Source organism: Oncorhynchus tshawytscha, linkage group LG10 (assembly GCF_018296145.1).
Source record: "Oncorhynchus tshawytscha isolate Ot180627B linkage group LG10, Otsh_v2.0, whole genome shotgun sequence".
Taxonomy (NCBI): Eukaryota; Metazoa; Chordata; class Actinopteri; order Salmoniformes; family Salmonidae; genus Oncorhynchus; species Oncorhynchus tshawytscha.
In genome coordinates this window covers 21,211,355-21,237,269 of record NC_056438.1, presented here as the reverse complement: position 1 = coordinate 21,237,269, position 25,915 = coordinate 21,211,355, and the positions used below count along the sequence as shown (strand labels likewise).

Genomic DNA, 25,915 nt, shown 5'->3' with positions numbered 1-25,915 from the left:
GACTTTTTAAATTTTATGTATTTAAGGTAAACGATATGCTAGCTGTAATACTAATCAAAGCATGCTAAGCTGTCTGTCAATTTTCTCCAGAAACTGTAGAAATGGCATTTCCATCACAGTCATTTCCATCACAAACTTATGTGTGGTGGAAATTACAGTGGTGGAAATGACACAAATCCATTATCTTATTTGTTTTTACTTGACTTTTTTTATTTTTACTTTAGGCTTATTTAATCATGTTTAAAATTAATTGAATCTAGAAAATGCTCCAAGGTGTGCTTCAAATTAAAAACTAAGTAGTATTTGTCTTTATTTTTAGAAGATGTGTCACGACTTCCGCCGAAGTTGGCTCCCCTGCCTGTTCGGGTGGTGCTCGGCGGTCGTCTTCACCGTCCTACTAGCCACTACCGATCCCTTTTCCGTTTGTCTGTTGGTTTTGTCTTATTAGTTTCACATGTGTGTATTTTAGTTTAATTAGCGTCCTTATATATAGTAGGTTGTCCCGCCCTTGTTTTGTGCGGGATTGTTTTTGTTATCCTGTTATATGGTGGTTTTTCGTGTGTTTTATTCTCCGGACTATTTTGGTCCTGTGTTAGGGCTGGGTATTTTATTCGCCCTGTGTGTTGGCGTGACCGTTTGTGCGCCGGAGAAACTGACAAGTAACTCAAACCTGCTCTCTGCGCCTGATTCCACCCACCTTAGTAATTCGTGACAAGATGCCACATAAAACAACACAGAGGTCACAGACACATAGAAACAACATTTAAAAAAAATCATATATGATACCAGGAACATCTGCAAAAAGACAGGGAGAGATACTGGAATAAAAAAATAGAAGGGAGAAGTGAAAGAACAAAGAAACAAGAGATGGTAATGTAACCAACGGAATAGAAGACAGACTTTAAAGAGAACAGTTGCTACGGAGACCTATCAGCCAACACACCACCTCAGTCACCAGATGACTTGCAGCCAGAACATGAGGCTAACATCCCTGCCCCTAACTTACCTACTACCCCTGATGCACACCCTGGTACCCCTTCCTCATCATCTGCAACATGAATGAGATGTTGAATACTTACTGGAAGGAAAAAGGTTGGAAGAGGTCGCTCAAAAACATACAGAGATCTTGTTACGATCAACTAGGAGTGGTGGTGGGTGGAATCAGGCGCAGAGAGCAGGGTAAAGTCTTTCCTTCAAATTTAATCCCCAGTGCAACAAAAACAGTCACGCCAACACACAGGGCGTATAATAAGTTGCCGGTCCAAACAACAGGACAAAATAGTCCGGAGAATAAATGTACGAATAACTCACACCATCAAACACAGAGTAACACAAACAAGCCCGCACAAATACCCAGCGGGCCTAGTGCCCTTAAATACCCTACAAACAAACCCTAATACAAAACAGGTGTACCCAATTACCCAATAACCAAAAACAAACGGAAAGGAAATCGATGGCAGCTAATAGGCCGGCGACGACGACCGCCGAGCACCGCCCGAACAGGAAGAGCCACCGTCTTCGGCAAGGTTCGTGACAGTACCCCCCCTGACGCGCGGCTCCCGCAGCGCGCCGACCCGGCCTCAAGGACGACCCGGAGGACGAGACGCAGGGCGATCCGGGTGGAGGCGATGGAAATCCCTCAAGAGGGAAGGAACTAAAATGTCCCTCCCCGGTACCCAGCACCTCTACTCCGGACCATACCCCTCCCAGTCCACGAGGTACTGCAGGCCCCTCACCCGGCGTCTCGAGTCCAGAATAGCTCGTACTGTGTACGCCGGGGACCCCTCGATGTCCAGAGGGGGTGGAGGGACCTCCGTACCTCACTGTCTTGTAGGGGACCAGCTACCACCGGCCTGAGGAGAGACACATGAAACGAGGGGTTAATACGATAATAAGAGGGAAGTTGCAATCTATAACACACCTCGTTTATCCTCCTCAGGACTTTAAATGGCCCCACACACTTCGGCCCCAGCTTCCGGCAGGGCAGGCGGAGGGGCAGGTTTCGGGTCGAGAGCCAGACCCTGTCCCCTGGTGTGACTCGGTCTGACTCTGATGCCACGGAGCCAGGACCGGCTGGTAGCCCAGTACGCATTCGAATGGCGACATATTCGTGGACGAATGCCGAAGAGAGTTCTGGGCTAACTCTGCCCACGGGACGTACCTCGCCCATTCTCCTGGCCGGTCCTGGCAATACGACCTCAGAAACCTGCCCACTTCCTGGTTTACTCTCTCCACCTGCCCATTACTTTCGGGGTGATAACCAGACGTAAGGCTGACCGAGATCCCCAGACGCTCCATAAACGCCTTCCAAACCCGAGACGTGAACTGGGGACCCCGATCGGAGACGATATCCTCTGGAACCCCATAGTGCCGGAAGACGTGGGTAAATAGAGCCTCTGCAGTCTGTAGGGCCGTAGGGAGACGAGGCAATGGGAGGAGACGGCAGGACTTAGAGAACCGATCCACAACGACCAGAACGGTAAGTGTTCCCCTGAGTTGGGGGAAGATCAGTAAGGAAATCTACCGAGAGATGGGACCATGGCCGTTGTGGAACCGGGAGGGGCTGTAACTTCCCTCTAGGAAGGTGCCTAGGAGCCTTACTGTGGGCACATACCGAACAGGAAGAGACATAGAGCCTCACATCCCTAGCTAAGGTGGGCCACCAGTATTTCCCCCTAAGACCCAGCACCGTCCTATCAATCCCCGGATGACCCGCAGACGGTAGTGTGTGGGCCCACCGAATCAACTTATCACAGACACCAAGCGGTACGTAACTTCTACCAGTCGGACACTGTGTAGGCGCAGGTTCAACCCTCAACGCCCGCTCGATGTCCGCGTCCACCTCCCATACCACTGGGGCCACCAGCCGAGAGGCTGGAAGGATGGGAGTGGGTTCGATGGACCGGTCCTCGGTGTCATAGAGACGGGACAGCGCGTCAGCCTAAGTGTTGAGGGAACCTGGTCTGTAAGAGATCGTAAATCTAAAACGTGTAAAGAACATGGCCCACCTAGCCTGACGCGGATTCAGTCTCCTCGCTGCTCGAATATACTCCAGATTACGGTGGTCAGTCCAGATGAGAAAAGGGTGTTTAGCCCCCTCTAGCCAGTGTCTCCACACCTTCAGGGCTTTTACCATAGCTAGTAACTCCCGGTCCCCCACATCATAGTTCCGCTCCGCCGGACCCAGCTTCTTAGAAAAGAAAGCGCAGGGACGGAGCTTCGGTGGCGTACCTGAGCGCTGAGACAGCACGGCTCCAACCCCAGCTTCGGACGCATCCACCTCCACTATGAATGCTAACGAAGGGTCCGGATGCGCCAACACGGGAGCCCCAGTGAACAGTGCCTTCAACTGGTTGAAGGCTCCATCAGCCTCTGCTGACCACTGCAGACGCACCGGCCCCCCTTCAGCAGTGAGGTAATGGGCGCCGCTACTTGGCCAAAACCCGGATAAACCTCCGGTAGTAATTGGCAAACCCTAAAAATCGCTGCACCTCCTTTACCGTGGTCGGAGTCGGCCAATTACGCACGGCGTTAACGCGGTCACACTCCATCATCATCCCCGAGCTGGAAATGCGATAACCCAGGAAGGAAACGGCTGGTTTGGAGAACACACATTTCTCAGCCTTGACGTATAGGTCATGCTCCAGCAGTCGCCCAAGAACCCTGCGCACCAGGGAAACATGCGCGGCGCGTGTGGCAGAATAAATCAAGATGTCATCAATATACACTACCACACCCTGCCCGTGCAAGTCCCTGAGAATCTCATCTACAAAGGATTGGAAGACGGCTGGAGCATTCATCAACCCATACGGCATGACGAGGTACTCATAGTGGCCTGATGTGGTACTAAACGCTGTTTTCCACTCGTCTCCTCCCCGAATACGCACCAGATTATACACGCTCCTGAGGTCCAGTTTTGTGAAGAAACGCGCTCCATGGAATGATTCCCGCGCCGTAGCGATGAGAGGTAGCGGATAACTAAAACCCACTGTGATCGAATTGAGACCTCGATAATCAATGCACGGACGCAGACCTCCCTCCTTTTTCCTCACAAAAAAGAAACTTGAGGAGACGGGTGACATGGAGGGCCGAATGTACCCCTGTCTCAGAGCTTCCGTGACATATGTTTCCATAGCCACCGTCTCCTCCTGTGACAGCGGGTACACATGACTCCGGGGAAGTGCAGCGTTCTCCTGGAGGTTTATCACGCAATCCCACCGTCGATGGGGTGGTAATTTGGTCGCCCTCTTCTTACTAAAAGCGATAGCCAAATCGGCATATTCTGGGGGAATGCGCACGGTGGAAACCTGGTCTGGACTCTCCACCGTCGTGGCACCGATGGAAACTCCTATACACCTCTCTGAACACTCGTCTGACCACCCCTTAAGAGCCCCTGTTTCCAGGAAATAAGGGGATTGTGAATAGCCAGCCAGGGAACCCCCAACACCACCGGAAACCCAGGTGAATCAATAAGGTAGAAACTGATCCTCTCCCCATGATTCCCCTGCGTTACCATGTCCAGCGGAATCGTGGCCTCCCTGACCAACCCTGACCCTAACGGTCGGCTATCTAAGGAGTGCACGGGGACAGGTGGGTCTATCTGTACTAACGGAATACCCAATTTACGGGCGAGTCCACGATCCATAAAACTCCCAGCTGCGCCTGAATCGACTAGCGCCTTATGCTGAAGAGAGGGGAAAAACGCAGGAAAAAAAATTAACAAAAACATGTGACCAACAGGGAGCTCTGGGTGAGTTTGGTGCTTACTCACCTGGGGTGGCCGAGGAGTGTTCCGCCGACCCTCTCGACTCCCAGAGGGACTCCTCCAACACCGGTCCGAAGTGTGTCCTCTCCGTCCACAATAGGAGCAGGAGGAGCCCCCTCTGATCCCCCTAGATGCAGCTCCTCCCAACTCCATCGGAGTGGGAGTGGGAGAGCTGGAAGGTGGAATTAACAGGACCCCTTCTGAACGCCCGCGGGCAGCTAGCAGGTTGTCCAATCGAATAGACATGTCTATTAGTTCATCCAGGGAGAGAGTTGTGTCCCTGCAAGCTAGCTCCCGGCGGACGTCCTCCCGGAGACTACACCGGTAATGGTCCATCAGGGCCCTGTCATTCCACCCAGCACCAGCAGCTAGGGTCCTAAACTCCAACGCGAAGTCCTGTGCGCTCCTCGTCTCCTGTCTGAGGTGGAACAGTCGCTCACCCGCCTCTTTACCCTCTGGTGGATGATCGAACACAGCTCGGAAACGGCGGGTGAACTCCAGGTAGTTGTCCCGAGCCGAGTCTGGACTGTTCCAGACCGCGTTAGCCCAGTCCAGGGCCCTGCCCGTTAAACAGGAGACGAGGAGGCTCACACTCTCCTCACCCGAGGGAGCCGGACGCACGGTAGCCAGGTAGAGCTCTAGCTGGAGCAAAAATCCCTGGCACCCAGCCGACGCTCCATCGTACTCCCTCGGGGGGGAGAGACGCAGTGCGCCGGACCCAGAGGATGACGTAGGTGGAGGAGGTGATGTCGGCAGTGGGGGAGCTGGGGTAGACGTCGGTAGGCCACTCCTCTCCCATCGTTCCATCCTCTCCATCATCTGGTCCATCGCGGTACCAATCCGATGGAGGACCGCTGTGTGGTGGTGAACGCACTCCTCCATAGTGGGGAGAGGGGTGGTCGCTGCTCCTGCTGATTCCATTTCAGTGGTGCGGGCTTCTGTTACGATCAACTAGGAGTGGTGGTGGGTGGAATCAGGCGCAGAGAGCAGGGTAAAGTCTTTCCTTCAAATTTAATCCCCAGTGCAACAAAAACAGTCACGCCAACACACAGGGCGTATAATAAGTTGCCGGTCCAAACAACAGGACAAAATAGTCCGGAGAATAAATGTACGAATAACTCACACCATCAAACACAGAGTAACACAAACAAGCCCGCACAAATACCCAGCGGGCCTAGTGCCCTTAAATACCCTACAAACAAACCCTAATACAAAACAGGTGTACCCAATTACCCAATAACCAAAAACAAACGGAAAGGAAATCGATGGCACCTAATAGGCCGGCGACGACGACCGCCGAGCACCGCCCGAACAGGAAGAGGCACCGTCTTCGGCAAGGTTCGTGACAGATCTTAGTATGACAAATGTCAAACTTGATAATGCTTTAAAGGAAAGTGAAAAATACAAAAAAAATGGTATGATCGACTGATGAACAAAATGAAGAGACAAGATTCCCCAAATAAAAAGTCAGAACAGCAAATGAAGGGAACTCCGAAGAACTTGAGAAGGACTTTATTGTTTCGGAATGCCATCATTGCAGAGTTAAAACAAAAGTATAAAAAAATGTGCTGCAGTGCCAAAGACAAACAAATGGCATCAAAAATTCTCAGAGGCAACATCCTGAGAAAGTATGGCCTGGTCAAAGCGCAAACAGAGAATTCGGATTTTCAGCAAAAGCAATGAGGGCAAATGAAAACAGGCCATCAAGTCTTCAATACTCCTGGAAGAATTAGTGTAACAGAATTAGCACAGCCACAGAAGAGAACATCACTAGATTCTATGAACGTGATGACAACAGCAGAGCAACAACAGGGGAAAGGGACACACTAACGAGGAACAAGAAGAAAAAGCAGAAGCGCTTCTTGAACGGCACAATTCAGAACCTTTATCAGAAGTTTAAGAAGGAATATTCAGAAATTAAAATTTCCTACTGTGAATTCTGCAAAATACGTCCTTTTTGGGTTGTCTAGCCAACAGTCCAGGATAGGGACACATGTCTCTGCAAAACCCACGCCAACCTCCAGTTCATGGCAGACAAACTTCAGCATCACAAAGTGATCAGCTGCAGCAACGTTGAGAACCTTAATTAGTCTTTGTGCTGTGAGAACCTGAAGAAAGAGTGCATGTATAGAGAGTGCTCCCTTTACCAAGCAAAATAGCTTAAAACAACTGACTTTGATGCTGGTGAGCAGACATGGTGGTTTGAGTGGAAAAACAAAGCTGAAGAGAGAGAGAAGATAAACAAAGAGGGAAACATGGAGAAGTTCCCTGTACATTTGACAGTAAAAGAAAATGTATGTGGCACACTGCAAATTCTGTTTGATCCTTCTCCAAAGGATTGAAAGAGAAGTTGGGGAAACACGTGTACCACATTCGACACCAATACTCAACTGAGAGAATTAAGAGAATCTGGGGGAAAATGAGATCATTGTGCATATTGACTTTGCCGAGAACTACCTGTGTAAATACACCAGTGAAATTCAGGCAGTATACTTTGGTGATTCTCACAAGCAGGTGACCCTCCACACCTGTATTGGATATACCACAAATTAAACAGTTTCTCTTTGCTCACTGAGCTCTTCTATGCGGCTTGACCCCTCTGTTATCTGGGCCCATCTCTCAAAAACACTGGCCTACTTCCTTGAGCTCTGCCCATCAGCTACTGCTGTACACTTTGTGAGTGATGGGCCTACAACCCAGTATAGGTCTGAAAAGTTTAATTAACAATGGTTGTTGTTCAAAATGTTTGCAATAAAATATTGTTTTCATACAATTTTTTTTATGGATAGATGTCATTTCCACCACACCTTGTCATTTCCATCACAACCCATATTTTGAGGTAAATGAGTATATTATGTATAATTTACATACATTTATATGTTTTAGATATGGAATTCATATGGTTGTTAATCTCATAAAAAAAGGTTGTATGGAAATATATTATTTTTCATGATAAATAAATGTTTTCAGCTTTCACCAAGGAAAGTTTATACATTCAGGCGTTGTGTGAAATTATTAATATTAGGAAAACCTTAAATCACTTTAAATAATATTCAATACAAGTTCACATACAAATGTATAAGAAATCCATTATAAATCAATTGTATGATATTTCATTTTCAACTAAAATTTATGTTTAATGACTTGATGGAAATGACATTTGTGTATGTGTCACGATCGCCGTAATGAGCGGCAATCGTGGCGCAGCGTGATTGAAGATCCTCATCTTTATTTCGGTGGAACTTTAAACATAAACAATAAACCAACAACGAAACGTGAAGAAGTGGTGCACATCCTCAAACACAAAACAATATCCCACAAACACAGGTGGGAAAAATGGCTACCTATATATGATCCCCAATTAGAGGCAACGATTACCAGCTGCCTCTAATTGGGTACCATAAAAAAACACCAACATAGAAAATTTGAACTAGAACACCCCTTTGTCACGCCCTGACCTACTACACCATAGAGAAACAAGGGCTCTATATGGTCAGGGCGGGACAGTATGGCTGTCTGGGAAAATTGACAAAAATATATAAATTCCTGAATAGTACAATCACAGCCATTATCAGATATAGTTTCTAGACAAACAAAGACAAGTACAATACTGGTAAAATGGTGTTTGAACAAGTTTTCATTTCTGAAACTTTGCACGGCCAAAGTGCCCGAAGTTGCATAATCACCCGTGTATTCATCAATGAATCACTCTCTAAAAATGCATACTCTATCAAGAAGGTGTATCTTCAAATGGTATGAAGTCAGAGTTACTGGTATGTATTTTTTCATAATTTGAGTTGGTTTCTGAGACTAGTAGCACATACTGTGCCTATAGAAAGTTCACACTAACATTGGACTTCTTCACATTTCACTGTGACACAAAGTGGGATTCAAATGGATTTAATTGCCATTTTTTTGTCAACGATGTACACAAAACACTCATGTCAAATTGGAAGAAATTCAAACATAAGATTAATGGTAAGAATTGGGCAAGTCATTAAACATATGAAATAAAATCATGTTTATTGAACCATCACACGCATATAGGCAGGTTACAGTGTTCCGTGTTACAACTATTATCATCAAAGGGAAGAGTTCAGACATTTGCAAAATCATTATATACATTTTGTTGTACACTTCTACAAAAACAAATGTGTCCAGTCAGTCAACCTCAGCCACTGTTGGTGAGTTTTTGAGACTTCTGAAACCATCCTAGTATCAGCTTTCACACTTGCTGGACACTTATGCTCTGCATCTGAGCGATTCTATGTCATTATTATGAGAATATGCCAATGCAGTGACTGTCTCTACAGCTAGACGCGACTATTACATTTTATAGCAAATGAGGAATGTACAAAACAGCAAAGTCACACAGACACGGTCAAGCTCAAAGTGGAGGTCAGTAGGGCTCAACTTGTGTGAGTTATCAAGTCACATCCTGACTTGATGACTCACACCAGAATAGATGGTTTCTTCCTCTCTCTGTTCTCTCCTCTGTCTCCTGGGCTTCCTGTCAGTGAACTTTAAGCCAGCATAGTTCAGGCCATCATCATCACCGTGGAGCTGTGGGGATGAAACACAGACTCACTCAGTTCAGACTGTGTCAAATCTAATGCTGTACTCTTTTGCTTATCCAGACGCACTCTTGATACAGTGGAACTGATCCAGCTAACCTGTTGGTCTGTGGTGTTGGAATGAGGATTCCCATAGTGGCTTTGCTGAAAAGGGGTCCCCGCTAAAAGACAAAGGTCAAAATATTCCAAATATTCTAAACCTTTTCTTGTTTATTAATAAAAATACATACTACTGTGAATGTCATATTGTCTGCTTCAAAATGAAGTAGGCCAGAGAGGTAAGTGGTAAAAGGAGGTCAAGCCTTCACCCTACTTTATGATCTATAACTATTATTAATGTTACTATTAGAATGAAAACATTACTGTACCTGCACAGTGTTCACATTGTGACCTCTTCATTCTCACACAGAGGATAACGTTGACAATCACACTCACAATCACAGCAGTTGTCAGCCAAGATATAATGATGAGGAAAAGAAGATTACTCTGATCGAACAACAGGTCTGAAACTTAAAAAGCAAGGCTTAATTATTTTCTATATTTATTTATTCCTCAATGCATTTGACATAAAAGTTAGCTATTAAAGTTATATAATTTGAAATCTACTATATTTCAAACCATTTGAGAGAAAAGTAGTGCTGTATTTTGGTTATGCACAACTTACCTTCAACATCCAGCTTGGTACCATTCCCAAACAGTATCTCCCCACATGAGGACACAGCACAGTAGTAAGTCCCAGCATCAGAGAGGCTGAGGTTCCTCTTGGGGAGGTTGTAGACACAGCTCTGTGTAGGAGACCCAGCCTCAGTGCTCCTCTCACACTGATCACTCCTGTCTCCATTGTTGTAAATTATTCCTGGATGGGATTTTCCTGAGCCATGTCTGAACCAAAATACATTGTGTTCTCCTGCACAGGTCTCAGTATGTATTGTACAGTTCAGAGTCACAGAGTCTCCTGGCTGAACTGACTCAGACACAGGCTGCTGGAGCACCGACATGTGGTTGGACCATGAGTCTAAAGAGAGTGAGTAAGATCATAGTTTGTACATTCTTTCCTGCTAGATTAATTATTTTAGCATTATATGAATGCACTTCAGTACCAACTTTAAAAAAAACATAAGTTACCTTTGAAAATTAAAACAGTTCCTTCTCCAAATGTGGCTTCCCTCGCTAACAAATTAACACAGTAGTATGTAGCTGAGTCCCCTGACTCTGTCTTGGAGATGGTCAGGTTACAGCTGTCAAATCCTCTCTTCACACTCAAACGTTTAGTCTCAGTAAAGTCTTTGTTAAAGTTGTTGGAATAAAAACTGTTTTGAGTGTGATAAAATGATGATGCCATGAGAAGAGGCTTCTGTCCAACAGTTTGCTTGAACCAAGAGACTCTGATCAAATGAGATTGACAAAAGCAATTGAGTGATACACTTTGTCCCAGTTGTGTAACTATCACGGGGTCTGGTTGGATTACATCGTTGTTAAGTACACAACCTGTGAAGCAAACAAGCTAAATAAATCATACAAAGCTATAGTACAGAATTATACATTATTATCATTATTCAGACTACATAGTCATTCAAATGTTTGAAAAAAGACTGACATAAGTAAAAACGATCCAAAAATATCTAAAGAAACCATATTAAAAAGGCTTACTTACCCAAATTGGCGTAAAACAAAAAGATTGTCCAATATATAATCATAATTTCCTTTCTTAACTGTATAGTGTGAGGGGTCTGACAACAGGGCACCTTTTATATGATGATACTCATTGGGTAATCATTATGAAGTAGGAGGAAACACTGAACTAAGTGATTTTATTGGCTGTCTGAACAGGCATTAAACATGTAATAAAATCTACAATCTAACATGTGACCTGTGTCATACCATAGTTAGAACAGCTGTTCAAATTATGTAATGTCAGAGTTACTGGTCTTTATTTTTTCATAATTTGGGTCGGTGGCTGAGACTACTGGTACATACAGTGGGGAGAACAAGTATTTGAAACACTGCTGATTTTGCAGGTTTTCCTACTTACAAAACATGTAGAGGTCTGTAATTTTTATCATAGGTACACCTTAACTGTGAGAGACAGAATCTAAAAAAAACTCCAGAAAATCACATTGTATAATTTTTAAGTAATTAATTTGCATTTTATTGCATGACATAAGTATTTGATCACCTACCAACCAGTAAGAATTCTGGCTCTCACAGACCTGTTAGTTTTTCTTTAAGAATCCCTCCTGTTCTCCACTCATTGCCTGTATTAACTGCACCTGTTTGAACTCGTTACCTGTATAAAAGACACCTGTCCACACACTCAATCAAACAGACTCCAACCTCTCCACAATGGCCAAGACCAGAGAGCTGTGTAAGGACATCAGGGGTAAAATTGCAAACCTGCAGAAGGCTGGGATGGGCAACAGGACAATAGGCAAGCAGCTTGGTGAGAGGGCAACAACTGTTGGTGCAATTATTAGAAAATGGAAGAAGTTCAAGATGACGGTCAATCACCCTCGGTCTGGGGCTCCATGCAAGATCTCACCTTGTGGGGCATCAATGATCACGAGGAAGGTGAGGGATCAGCCCAGAACTACATCGCAGGACCTGGTCAATGACCTGAAGAGAGCTGGGACCACAGTCTCAAAGAAAACCATTAGTAACACACTACGCCGTCGTGGATTAAAATCCTACAGCGCACACAAGGTCCCCCAGCTCAAGCCAGCGCATGTCCAGGCCCGTCTGAAGTTTGCCAATGACCATCTGGATGATCCAGAGGAGGAATGGGAGAAGGTCATGTGGTCTGATGAGACAAAAATAGAGCCTTTTGGTCTAAACTCCACTCACCGTGTTTGGAGGAAGAAGAAGGATGAGTACAACCCCAAGAACAACATCCCAACCGTGAAGCATGGAGATGGAAACATCATTCTTTGGGGATGCTTTTCTGCAAAGGGGACAGGACGACTGCACCGTATTGAGGGGAGGATGGATGGGGCCATGTATCACGAGATCTTGGCCAACAACCTCCTTCCCTCAGTAAGAGCATTGAAGATGGGTCGTGGCTGGGTCTTCCAGCATGACAATGACCCGAAACACACAGCCAGGGCAACTAAGGAGTGGCGCCGTAAGAAGCATCTCAAGGTCCTGGAGTGGCCTAGCCAGTCTCCAGAACTGAACCCAATAGAAAATCTTTGGAGGGAGCTGAAAGTCCGTATTGCCCAGCGACAGCCCCGAAACCTGAAGGATCTGGAGAAGGTCTGTATGGAGGAGTGGGCCAAAATCCCTGCTGCAGTGTGTGCAAACCTGGTCAAGAACTACAGGAAACGTATGATCTCTGTAATTGCAAACAGAGGTTTCTGTACCAAATATTAAGTTCTGCTTTTCTGATGTATCAAATACTTATGTCATGCAATAAAATGCTGATGAAGTACTTAAAAATCCTACAATTTTATTTTCTGGCTTCTAGTTAAATAAAGGTTAAATAAAATAAAAGTGTTGACTATGTATTTCATATCTGTACGCTTGTGTTTCATGTCTAAACGCTTGTGTTTGTTATATTGTTCTATGTTCTGCTTATTATAAAACTCACCAGCTGCACTTGTTTTCCCACTCCCAGCGTATACATAACAGAATACTGCCTAAAGAAATGGACGCAGCAGGTAATCAAGACATCTCCCAGACGGTTGAAGAGAGTGAACCAGCACCAAGTGAGCCAGCACACCAGTCCACTTAGCAGTAAACCCAAGTTAACGATGACCATCTGTCCCTCCCCGATAAATATGATGGAACCCCATCTAAATTCTGTGGAATACTACTCCAGTGCTCCCTCTATTTTGCGCCCCAGATGGGAGCTCCCACCACTTCGAGGTCCAAGCTTGCCACGGTTATTTCTCTGCTGACTGGGAGAGTGTTGGAGTGGGCTACAGCCGTCTGGGAGAGAGGAGATGAGGAGATGATTCATATAATTCATATGGCTCTATTCAGAGGTATCTTCGATCATCCACCGCAGGGGGGTGAGCGCCTATTCCAACTATGGCTGGATGACCAAACCACTGCTGAGTAGGCGCTCACCTTCTGGACAGTAGCAGCATCCAGCTGATGGAATGATCCGGCACTCAGTATGTTATTCAGAAGAGGACTGTGCGAGGAGGTCCAGACGGAACTGGCATGTCGAGATGACAACCTTTCCTTGGATGTACTCATCGCGATGGCCATTCGTCTGGATAACCTACTTCGGGAGCGTCGGTACGCTCATCGCTTCTCTCCCTCCCTCTGTGACCACTCTATCGGAGCCTGAGCGCATGGAGGTAGGGGTCACATGCCTCCCCGTGGCTGAACAATGTAGACGGAAACAGCTGGGGCTCTGTCCCTATTCTGGTCAAGGAGGGCTTCAGCAGTGTCCGGTACGGCCTCACTCGGGATCCAAAGGAGCAGAGGGACAGTCATGTGATCTTCCACCCCCTGGGGCAGGTGTGAGTACCTCATCATTTTCTGCCAGACCCTTTTTAGTGTCTATCACACTAGCTGGCTGTTCCTCAAGTGCTGTTTCTACAGCGCTAGTGGATTCCGGTGCCGCGGGGAACATTATTGACCAGACCCTTGCCTCCTCTCTTAATATCACCTCATAGCCATTCTCCTCTCCGTTTCCGGTCCAAGCCCTTGATAATTGACCACTAGGATCCGGAACAAATCACCACACCACTCACCCTCACCAAGGAGTCGATTCATCAGGAGAATATTCCCTTCCTCATCACGAGTGCACCAGCTCACAAGATCATCCTCAGCCTCCCATGGCTCCAACACCACCTTCTTACGGTTAAAGATGAAAATGCCATAGAACCTGAATGCCTGAATGCCATAGAACCTGCTTCCTGTTCAATTCTCGTATCGTATCCCCTGTGGTCTGGGACATAGATGTGGACATTCGCCAGGCTCTGGAGAGGGAACCCACACCCACTAACTGTCCTCCTGAGCGCATCTATGATCCCATAGGGGTAAGGGAGCGGCTGTTGACTCGGGCACACACAGCTGTTGTCGCTGGACATCCTGGGATCTCAAGTACTATTCATCATCACATGCACCTGCAATTCATCGTTAGGCTAACCTGGAGTCCATAATTTCACTGGTTACATCCCTTATATCTGTCACCTCCTTAGTTCCTGTTACGACTTCCACCAAAGGTGGCTCCTCTCCCTGTTCGGGCGGTGCTCGGCGGTTGTTGTAGCCGGCCTACTAGCTGCCATCGATCAACTTTTCGTTTTCGTTTGTGTCTGTCTGTGTTGTTTACACTTGTGTCCTATTAGTTGATTTCGGTGGCTTTATTTACCTCCGCTGCCTGCTAGTCTTTGTGCGGGATTGTTTGCTGTGGTTATTTTGTTAGGGGTGAGTGTCTGCACCACAGGGTTTTCTTTCACAAATGTACCGTTTTGGTATGTGTTTAGGAGTAGAGGTTTCTCCTCCGTGTTGCGTTTCTTTCCCTATGTGTGGCGACCTTGTTTGGGCATATTCCCCCCCATGTTGTTGTTGAGTTGGGACTTCTGAATAAACTTTTGTGCCACTGGGACTTCCTTGCTCTCCTTTGCTCCTGATTCCTGCACCTCCCTCCTTCAAGGAGACATGTAACAGTTCCATTCCTAACGCAATATTGACTGTGTGTTTCCTGTCTGTTTGCTATCTGTTTGTTCTATGATCCATTTCTTATTAAACTCACCGACCTCACTAGCTTTCCGACTCCCAGCATGTACATACACCTTTGTCTTGGTTATTGTTAAATGCTTCATTTATCTTCTTACAAGAAAGTCATTTTCAAATGAGCTTGGCAGAGAAGCAATGCACTTAATTCATTACAGTTACAGCCAATAAAGTTAACAATTAAGGCTGTGTCATTCATCCAGTTCTACTGTCTGTTCCCAGGGTACACCGTCTCTTCATCCATGTTGCTTCTCTGTCTCCTAGACCTGTTCTTCTTGTTGCTTAGATTCAGAGCTACATAATGGAAACTGAATCTCAGTTATTCTGCTTACCCCTGCATCTGAAGAAGAGACTGCTGGACCTCTTGTCTGAGAGACGGGTCCTGAAAAAAAGATACAACTGCTTATTCCATTACAGATACATCTGGTGATATCAAGAAGAGCAACTTCTAAAAAGGAATTTACTTGCTACATGTAATATTCATTTGTTTTTTATGGACTTCACTTACCTCAAGGTTTTCCTACTTACAAAGCATGTAGAGGTCTGTAATTTTTATCACAGGTACACTTCAACTGTGAGAGACAGAATCTAAAACAAAAATCCTGAAAATCACATTGTATGATTTTTAAGAAATTAATTTGCATTTTATTGCATAACATAAGTATTTGATACATCAGAAAATCAGAACTTAATATTTAGTCCGGAAACCTTTGTTTGCAATTACAGAGATCATATGTTTCCTGTAGTTCTTGACCAGGTTTGCACACACTGCAGCAGGAATTTTGGCCCACTCCTCCATACAGACCTTCTCCAGATCCTTCAGGTTTTGGGGCTGTCGCTGGGCAATACGGACTTTCAGCTCCCTCTAAAGATTTTCAATTGGGTTCAGGTCTGGAGACTGGCTAGGCCACTCCAGGACCTTGAGATACTTCTAACGGAGCCACTCCTTAGTTGCCCTGGCTGTGTGTTTTGGGTTGTTGTCATGCTGGAAGACCCAGCCACAACCCATCTTCAATGCTCTTACTGAGGGAAGGAGGTTGTTGGCCAAGATCTCGCGATACATGGCCCCATCCATCCTCCCCTCAATACTTTGCAGAAAAGCATCCACAAAGAATGATGTTTCCACCTACATACTTCACGGTTGGGATGTTGTTCTTGGGGTTGTACTCATCCTTCTTCCTCCAAACACGGTGAGTGTAGTTTAGACCAAAAAGCTCTATTTTTGTCTCATCAGACCACATGACCTTCTCCCATTCCTCCTCTGGATCATCCAGATGGTCATTGGCAAACTTCAGATGGGCCTGGACATGTGCCGGCTTGAGCAGGGGGACCTTGCATGCACTGCAGGATTTTAATCCATGACGGCGTAGTGTGTTACTAATGGTTTTCTTTGAGACTGTGGTCCCAGCTCTCTTCAGGTCATTGACCAGGTCCTGCCGTGTAGTTCTGGGCTGATCCCTCACCTTCCTCATGATCATTGATGCCCCACGAGGTGAGATCTTGCATGGAGCCCCAGACTGAGGGTGAATGACCGTCATCTTGAACTTATTGCACCAACAGTTGTTGGCTTCTCACCAAGCTGCATGCCTATTGTCCTGTAGCCCATCCCAGCCTTGTCAAGGTCTACAATTTTATCCCTGATGTCCTTACACAGCTGTCTGGTCTTGGCCATTTTGGAGAGGTTGGAGTCTGTTTGATTGAGTGTGTGGACAGGTGTCTTTTATACAGGTAACGAGTTCAAACAGGTGCAGTTAATACAGGTAATGAGTGGAGAACAGGAGGGCTTCTTAAAGAAAAACTAACAGGTCTGTGAGAGCTGGAATTCTTTCTGGTTGGTAGGTGATCAAATACTTATGTCATGCAATAAAATGCAAATTAATTACTTAAAAATCAGATTTTATGGATTTTTGTTTTAGATTCTGTCGCTCACAGTTGAAGTGTACCTATGATAAAAATTACAGACCTCTACATGCTTTGTAATTAGGAAAACCTGCAAAATCAGCAGTGTATCAAATACTTGTTCTCCCCACTGTATAGCATTAGTCAGTTCAGCTAGATGTTACTGACATGCTTTCCTGATCAAAAGAAAGATGAGTTTATTCATCTTGGTTGCTCCTTCACTGGACGAGACTGACCTGTGTAAAATGCAGTCTCTCTTCAGAAAATAATGGAAACTTGAGTTTGTGTTCATTGGTTCATCTCAGGTACCGTCCTGTTTTTGATGGTCAGTTTTGATTGGCTGAACACTCGATAGGTTGCCCAGTAGACCATGAATGGAACAAAATCTGTCCTCTTATGTTTTTGTACAGCTTGATCCTGTGTTGCACAACTTTATGACATAGTAAGTTTGAATATGTCAATATTTTGTTTATTTCTTTCAATGTGACTACTGTGGATTTATCCTATAATAGGCCTAACTATGCTCACACTATCTACAATACTATGTACTGCAGCTGGCCAACAGAAGGCTTGTCCACCCAAAGTAAGAGACACAACAGCAAGAGTCTGTGAGTCACTTCAACTGTGAGAGACAGAATCTAAAACAAAAATCCATAAAATCTCATTGTATGATTTTAAAGTAATTAATCCCTTTACTTTGTTTTTCTTCCATTGTGGTCCATGGGAGTCATACAGTAGTTGGGACCTGGTTGGCCACATGTTATAACACTGTCATACTCTATGACTTCCATACAGTCACTATATAATAAGGAGAAACAGAAAACATAGTCTTTGCTTAACCAACAATATCTCATATACTATTTATTCTTATAAGGGCACAAGGCGAGGCCCAGATGCAGACACAGGATGCAGATGGTTAAAGTCCAAGATGTTTATTAACAATCCAAAAGGGGTAGGCAAGAGAGTGGTCGTGGACAGGCAAAAGGTCAAAACCAGTTCAGAGATCCAGAAGTTAAGAATGGCAGGCAGGCTCAAGGTCAGGGCAGGCAGAATGGTCAGGCAGGCAGGAATGGAGTCCAGAAAACAGGAAAAGGTAAAAACTGGGAGGACTAGTAGAAGAGAATAGAAAGAAGGAGCACGGGGAAAAACACGCTGGTTGACTTGAACATACAAGACGAACTTGCACAGAGAGACAGGAAACACAGTGATAAATACACCAGGGATAATAAGCTACACTTTGAGGGTGTGGAGACAATCACAAGGACAGGTGAAACAGATCAGGGTGTGATAATTCTTTAATGTATTGATGGAATAAAGCCCTCCCATTATTTAGTTTGAAGGAGGCTCTTTCTTCTTGGCCCAGATGATTTTGATACTTTACATCACTCTTCAAACCATGGTTTTGTTTAACTACGGACTTCAGATGTCAAGGACAAATTACTTAATAAATAGTTGCGTTTTACACAGATTTCAGTCTACTATGTATAGTTAACTAGATGCCTCGTAAAAATAGTGTTCTATTGTTGATAAAAAGGGCAACATGAAGAGTAAAAGAGTATGTCATACATCTAACTGACTGACACCACTGAGATCCTGCTGAAACCACATGAAGAGAAACAGAAAGAGACAGAGACAGAGAGGATCCTGTGCAAAAGGCCAACAGGCCTTACCAAAGTGTAGATAGGTACAGCCTCATGTTTTGTTGATAGCAGACCGCAGAGTACATGTATATATGTTGCTGTGTTTGTGAGGGGGTGTGTGGCATGCAATCAGTAGGCATACTGTATGTCTTAAAGAGAAAACAACTACAACTGGCCTGTCCTCCTTCTGTGGCGGGGGCTGTTGTGCCACTTTCACTGTGAGTAATTATGTTTAAAGGGGCCTACGTTATATACTGTAACGTGATGCAAGGGACTACCTGACTACACATAAATAAGAAGACATTGACCTTTACATTGTAAGGACTGTGTTTAGAAACCATTTGTGCACTTAGGGGTAGGAACAGTAGAGTACAGTGTGTTGCTGCAGGTCAGTCTTCCTGTGTTAAATGGCTATGAAAGGTTAGTTTCCAATGGTGGAAATCACTGTGACATCCTCCACTATGACCCCAGAGGTGTGTGAACAGAATGCATTCAGTTCAACTTATTCAAATTAATTTGGTTTAACAGATGGAAATGCTTTATTTTTCTATTTGCACTTTATATTACACTTGAAAAACTATGACCACTGATTACAACACATTTTACTGAAGCATTCATATAAAGCTAATGAAGTTAGGGCAAGTTAAAGAGCTATCTGGTCTAAAAGGACAACTGTTTAATTCATCCAGTTATACTGTCTGATTCCAGAGTACACCGTCTCTTCCTCCATGTTGCTTCTCTGTCTTCTAGACCTGTTCTTCTTGTTTCTCAGATTCAGAGCTACATAATGGAGACTGTCTGCATCTTGATCCTGTGAAGAACAATTATAAATTGGAGGGAGAATATGTCTGCACGTTATTGTTAAATATATATATTTTTTTACATAGTAATAGAATATATAATGAATTTTACTTACCCCTGTATCTGAAGAAGAGACTGCTGGACATCTTGTCTGAAAGACGGGTCCTGAAAAGAAAGACAGAAAAGATAAAGATAAACTCCTTCCATTACAGATACATCTGGTGAAACCAAGAAGAACAACTTCTATGAGGGAATTTACCGGCTATATACATCATTCATTTATTGAATTTGGATGTTTCTTACCTCAACACTGCAGACACTTTCTCTTGTTCATCTTGTACATAATGTAACCAAGGAAAATGATCAGGATAAACGAGACACCCAATGCTGAGCTCAGGCAGTACAATAAGAGAAGAGGGTCTCCGCCAGTGTCTGGGAAAATAATTGGACATTTTCTTACATCATATAAATAACTACAACTGTGCACGGTTGGACACAGTAGATTATACAATAGATATAAACAAAAACTGTAAAGATTTTTCACTTACCTTTGATCTCCAGTTTGGTCCCGTTTCCAAACAGTATCTCCCCACATGAGGCCACAGCACAGTAGTAAGTCCTAGCATCAGAGAGGCTGAGGTTCCTCTTGGGGAGGTTGTAGACACAGCTCTGTGTAGGAGACCCAGCCTCAGGGCTCTTCTCACACTGATCACTCATGTCTCCATGGGTGTAAATGATTCCTGGATGGGATTCTCCTGAGCCATGTCTAACCCAATACACACTGTGTTCTCCTGCACAGGTCTCATTGTGTATTGTACAGTTCAGAGTCACAGAATCTCCTGGCTGGACTGACTCAGACACAGACTGCTAAGTAAGATGCTGGTTTCTGCACCTATTACTCAATATAAATAAGGTCCTAATGTTGTCCTTGATGATCTTTTTGGCCTTCCTGTGACATCGGGTGGTGTAGGTGTCCTGGAGGGCAGGTAGTTTGCCCCCGGTGATGTGTTGTGCAGACCTCACTACCCTCTGGAGAGCCTTACGGTTGTGGGCGGAGCAGTAGCCGTACCAGGCGGTGATACAGCCGATAGGATGCTCTCGATTGTGCACCTGTAAAAGTTTGTGTGTTTTTGGTTACAAGTCGACTTTCTTCAGCTTCCTGAGGTTGAAGAGGCGCTGTTACGCCTTATTCACCACGCTGTCTGTGTGGGTGGGCCATTTCAGTTTGTCCGTCATGTGTATGCTGAGGAACTTAAAACGTTCCACCATCTCCAGTACTGTCCCATCGATGTGGATAGGGGGCTGCTCCCTCTGCTGTAACCTGAAGTCCACGACATGCTCCTTTGTTTTGTTGACGTTGAGTGTGAGGTCATTTTCCTGACACCACACTCTGAGGGCCCTCACCTCCTCCTTGTAGGCCATCTTGTCGTTGTTGGTAATCAAGCCTACCACTGTAGTATCGTCTGCAAACTTGATGATTGAGTTGGAGGCGTGCATGGCCATGCAGTCATGGGTGAACAGGGAGTACAGGAGAGGGCTGAGAACGCACCCTTGTGGGGCCCCAGTGTTGAGGATCAGCGGAGTGGAGATGTAGTTTCCTACCCTCACCACCTGGGGGAGTCCCGTCAGAAAGTCCTGGACCTAGTTGCACAGGGCGGGGTCGAGACCCAGGGTCTCGAGCTTAATGACGAGTTTGGAGGCTACTGTGGTGTTAAATGCTGAGCTGTAGTCGATGAAAAGCAATCTTACATAGGTATTCCTCCTGTCCAGATGGTTTATGGCAGTGTGATTGCAATTGCGTCATCTGTTGACCTATTGGGGCGGTAAGCAAATTGGAGTGGGTCTAGGATGACAGGTAGGGAGGAGGTGATATGATCCTTGACAAGTCTCTCAAAACACATCATGATGACGGAAGTGAGTGCTACAGGGCAATGGTCGTTTAGCTCAGTTACCTTAACTTTCTTGGGAACAGGAACAATGGTGGCCCTCTTCAAGCATGTGGGAACAGCAGACTGGGATAGGGATTGATTGAATATGTCTGTAAACACAGCTGGTCTGCGCATGCTCTGACGATGCTGCTAGGGATGCCGTCTGGGCCGGCAACCTTGCAAGGGTTAACACGTTAAAATGATTTACTCACTTTGGCTGCGGTGAAGGGGAGGCTGCAGGTCCACGACGGGGCTGGTTTTCTTTTTGTAGTCCGTGATTGACTGTAGACCCAGCCACATACCTCTTGTGTCTGAGCCGTTGAATTGTGACTCTACTTTGTCTCTATACTGACGCTTAGCTTGTTTGATTGCCTTGCGGACGGAATAGCTACACTTTTTGTTTTTGGTCATGTTTCCGGTCACCTTGCCCTGATTAAAAGCAATGGTTCGCACTTTCAGTTTTGTGCTATTGCTGCCATCAATCCATGGTTTCTGGTTGGGGAAGGTTTTAATAGTTGCCATGGGTACAAAATCACCAATGCACTTACTAATAAACTCGCTCACCGAATCAGCATATACATCAATGTTGTTGTTCGACGCTGTCCAGAACATATCCCAGTCCACGTGATTGAAGCAATCTTGAAGCTTGGAATCAGATTGGTCGGACCAGCGTTGAACAGACCTGAGCACGGGCGTTTCCTGTTTTAGTTTCTGTCAATAGGCTGGGACCAACAAAATGGAGTCGTGGTAAGATTTGCCAAAAGGAAGGCGAGGGAGGGCTTTGTATTCATTGCGGAAGTTAGAGTAACAATGATCCAGAATTTTGCCAGCCTGGGTCGCGCATTCAATATGCTGATAAAACTTAGGGAGCCTTGTTTTCAGATTAGCCTTGTTAAAATCCCCAGCTACAGTAAATGCAGCCTCAGGATATGTGGTTTCCAGTTCTTTCAGGGCCGTCGAGGTGTCTGCTTGGGGGGGATATACATGCCTGACGGAAGCCACTCCTCAGTAAAAGGCACATGACAGCCCCCTTGGAGTTTGCCAAAAGGCACCTAAAGACTCTCAGACAATGAGAAACAAGATTCTCTGGTCTGATGAAAGCAAGATTTAAATATTTGGCCTGAATGCCAAGCGTTATATCTGGAGGAAACATGTCACCATCCCTACGGTGAAGCATGGTGGTGGCAGCATCATGCTTTGGGGATGTTTTTCAGCTTCAGGGACTGGGAGACTAGTCAAGATCGAGGCAAAGACAAACAATGCAAAGTACAGAGAGATCCTTGATGAAAACCTGCTCCAGGGTGCTCAGGACCTCAGACTTGGTTGAAGGTTCACCTTCTAACAGAACAACAACCTTAAGTACACGGCCAAGAAAACGAAGGAATGGCTTCGGGACAAGTCTCCGAATCTCCTTGAGTGGCCCAACCGGAGCCCGGATTTGAACCCGATCGAACACCTCTCGAGAGATCTGAAAATAGCCTCCCAGCAACACTCCCCATTCAACCTGATAGAGCTTGAGAGGATCTGCAAAGAAGAATGGGAGAAACTCCCAAAATACTTGTGTGTCAAGCTTGTAGTGTCACACCCAAGAAGACTTGTTGCTGTAATCACTGCCAAAGGTGATTCAACAAAGTACTGAGTAAAGGGTCCGAATACTTATATAATTGTGATATTTAGTCTGTTCCCGGTTCCGACCAACATTTTTGCTTAAAAATCGATCTGTGGACACCGTAGATCAACATTTCTTGCATTGAGCAATAGCGCTGGTTCCCACGGACACAGTAGTATATTTTTGTGTGACATAGGATGTGAAATCTGAAACCACTTAAAGATGGGATGTCCCTCCCACCATTTAATTCGCTCATCCGACTCTCAATCAACTCGTGGCTGAACCCTACAATCACAACGCAGCAGGAGAGAGTGGTTTAATCATTATAGCACATTAAGAGATCGATTTATGGTCGTTCATCTAAAATAATTAATAGATTTTAAACAAAAAACACTTTCTGTTTGTCATAGATGGACAAGATTAGTATGAGATGAAAGACAAGTTCCTAAAAAGTTCACTAAACATACAAATATGCATTTTACAGTTATAACGAGGTTTAAATCTGTAGTTAGGGGTTTTATCATTTAATTGTACTATATTTAAAAAGTGTTTTCAAGCCTCATTAATGCAGTTTTGTTGAATAGAAAATATGTCATGCAATTTTTTCACATTTGTACTGTGTACTTGAGCTTTGTCCTCAGAAGTGACTAAGCAATTTATAACTATTTTTTTTACCAGAAAGGTGCAATTTGAGTATGCAGCATTACTACTTATTCTTTATGCCCGTCTCATGATAAATTATTACTTTTGGGGATTACATAGTTTACATTTTAGATTACATTTTAAGTTTAAGAGGTTAAAGTATAAGAGGTTACATTAAGAGGTTACATTTAAGAGGTTAAAGTATTTTGTTAACATTGTCAGATTAATATCATGACAACAACAGGTTGTGGTCTGCATATAAATGTAATGTGTGTATGATTCAGACAGAGGGTTTGTTGCAGAGGGTGAGTACGGAGACCTTGGTGGCATCCAAAATGGCACCTTGTTCCCTATATAGTGCACTACCCTTGACCAGAGGCATGTTTTTTGACCAGGGCCCATAGGGTGCCATTTCAGAAGCACACTTGTCATTTGGTTGATAACTGTTTTGTTATCTATAAGCAAACAGAGTGCATGGCCCTACCTCCCTGAAAATTGTGAAAACTATGATCTGAAAGTGTTGGACCTGAGGGTTAGTTATCAACCTCCTCAGAATCACTCTGTCCAGCAGAAATAGTGACATTGAAAAAGTGACAAGGCTTATCACAGGCCTTAGAAACACAGTGAGAAAGTATCTGCATGCAAATCAAACAGCATTGGTAGCAAACCATAACAAACCCTTAATGTCACAGTAACAGAGGAGGTGAGAACTCAAAAGTACCTACGAAAAAAAAAGTCCAAGACATGATGTCAGTTTGTTTAGTTGTTGAGTGGAAACGTTGGACCACAGAGATCTTTGTATGAGGTGTATTTTTTCCATCCGTGTTCATGCCAGCGAGGTGACACTGACTACAGGCCGAGGATGTTGCGTCTGCAGTGAATGCATCAAATGAGAGTCTGCAGAGAGGGTTGACACCTGCCTCTGTACACTCAACATTAGAGCAGTAGGTCTATTGTTTATGGTGAATTCACTCTGCATGCAAATACATAATGGATGCGCTATGACTGAAGCAGTCCTACAAGTGCTCAAAGTGTTCAAGATGTTGCATAGAACACATTCTTTTGAACATAGCCCACTAAAGTATGGTTATTGTACTAAAAAGCAGATGGTGGTGTGCAGGTGTTCAACAAACCCAAGGTGTCCAACATACAGTATCATTGTATATCATGCATTCAATTAAACTCAACTGTATGATGATAACAACAGTAGATAAGTGTTTGTCTTTATTTGTACTCCACCCACGTTGTGCACACATCTAGTCTAGAGCCTGGGGTAGTTCGGTTTTGGTTTTGGTCAGGTATTTATAGTCTGGCAGTATGGATGGAAAGAGATGTAGGGCCTGATTGGTGAGAAGAGAGTGTGTGGTTAACATGTGCAGAGAGAGAGAGTGAGAGACTGAGTGAGAGAGTGAGTGAGAGAGAGCGAGAGACTGAGTGAGAGAGAGAGAGAGACTGAGTGAGAGAGAGAGAGACTGAGTGAGAGAGCAAGAGGAAGAGACTGAGTGAGAGAGTGAGAGGAAGAGACTGAGTGAGAGAGTGAGAGAGAGAGAGAGAGAGAGAGAGAACTTCTGTGAGTGTAATATTTACTGTTCATTTTTATTGTTTATTTCACTTTTGTTTATTATCTTCTTCACTTGCTTTGGCAATGTTAACACATACCAGTAATGCCCTTGAATTTAATTGAATTGAGAGGGAGAGAGAGTGGTGTGAAGAGAGAGAGCAAGAGAGAGAAAGAGAGAGCGAGAGAAAGAGAGAGCGAGAGAAAGAGAGAGTGGTGTGAAGAGAGAGAGAGACCAAACCTGATAATATACATTAAAGGGGAATCAGCAGTCGCTACATCCATTTTCGGATTTATAAATTCATGATATGTACCCATTGATTCTTCAACTGTCGTACTCCACCGAAAATATAAGTTTGATTTACTCCAACATTTGTAAACAAAGAAAGTGTAAACAAACAGTTTACAGGCTCAAAACATGGTTAAAACTATCATTTTGATATCATGGATCGTCAGTCCTTAGAAGTTAGCCGTAGTTATGTCAATTAATTTGAGAGTGTTTACAATTATCCAGCCCAATCCCTCAGCTTTTTCTGTTGGTCTTGTTTCTACTGCTGATAAATTTGCTAAATGAAATGTATATTTAGCAAATTAGCTAAGATACTGTGCTTACCATTCTGTTGGCATATAGTCTGTCCTCATATTAGATTATAGGATGGATGATGCAGTCAATCTTATTTTCTATGTTAGGTTTAACAGTAGCCTACTTACTCAATACATAGACCAGTAGAGCTGGTATAAAGTAGAGCTGGTTCTCACCATTATGTGTGTAGATCTGATCTCCGTCGTCTAGCTGTGAATCAGAGAATATCTC

General features: G+C 44.5%; 2 protein-coding genes across 2 annotated transcripts; both read right to left on the bottom strand.

Annotated features, from left to right (window-relative positions):
• Nucleotides 1-8,771: 8,771 nt before the first annotated feature.
• On the bottom strand, nt 8,772-11,066 carry LOC112259916. Its single transcript, XM_024434615.1, has 6 exons — nt 10,994-11,066; nt 10,465-10,827; nt 10,004-10,354; nt 9,708-9,848; nt 9,439-9,500; nt 8,772-9,328 (listed from the first exon to the last, which is right to left on the bottom strand). Exons 1-6 carry the CDS (start codon nt 11,034-11,036, stop codon nt 9,197-9,199), a joined length of 1,092 nt encoding a protein of 363 aa, XP_024290383.1. The 5' UTR covers nt 11,037-11,066; the 3' UTR covers nt 8,772-9,196.
• A 7,979-nt stretch (nt 11,067-19,045) lies between these two features.
• Nucleotides 19,046-25,386, bottom strand: LOC112260995. Its single transcript, XM_042329350.1, has 4 exons — nt 25,381-25,386; nt 19,913-20,228; nt 19,679-19,796; nt 19,046-19,411 (listed from the first exon to the last, which is right to left on the bottom strand). Exons 1-4 carry the CDS (start codon nt 25,384-25,386, stop codon nt 19,240-19,242), a joined length of 612 nt encoding a protein of 203 aa, XP_042185284.1. The 3' UTR covers nt 19,046-19,239.
• Between the last annotated feature and the right edge of the window lie 529 nt (nt 25,387-25,915).

What these genes read in the sequence shown, in the direction of transcription:
- LOC112259916 (XM_024434615.1), bottom strand. Translation starts at nt 11,036, where the DNA reads ATGATTATATATTGGACAATCTTTTTGTTTTACGCCAATTTGG. An exon ending in ACAATGTGAACACTGTGCAG is followed by an intron (nt 9,501 to 9,707) that starts GTACAGTAATGT and finishes TTTGTCTTTTAG; the next exon opens with CGGGGACCCCTTTTCAGCAA. An exon ending in CCAACACCACAGACCAACAG is followed by an intron (nt 9,329 to 9,438) that starts GTTAGCTGGATC and finishes TCATCCCCACAG; the next exon opens with CTCCACGGTGATGATGATGG.
- LOC112260995 (XM_042329350.1), bottom strand. An exon ending in GACCAAACTGGAGATCAAAG is followed by an intron (nt 19,797 to 19,912) that starts GTAAGTGAAAAA and finishes TTATTTTCCCAG; the next exon opens with ACACTGGCGGAGACCCTCTT. An exon ending in ATGAACAAGAGAAAGTGTCT is followed by an intron (nt 19,412 to 19,678) that starts GCAGTGTTGAGG and finishes AATAACGTGCAG; the next exon opens with ACATATTCTCCCTCCAATTT.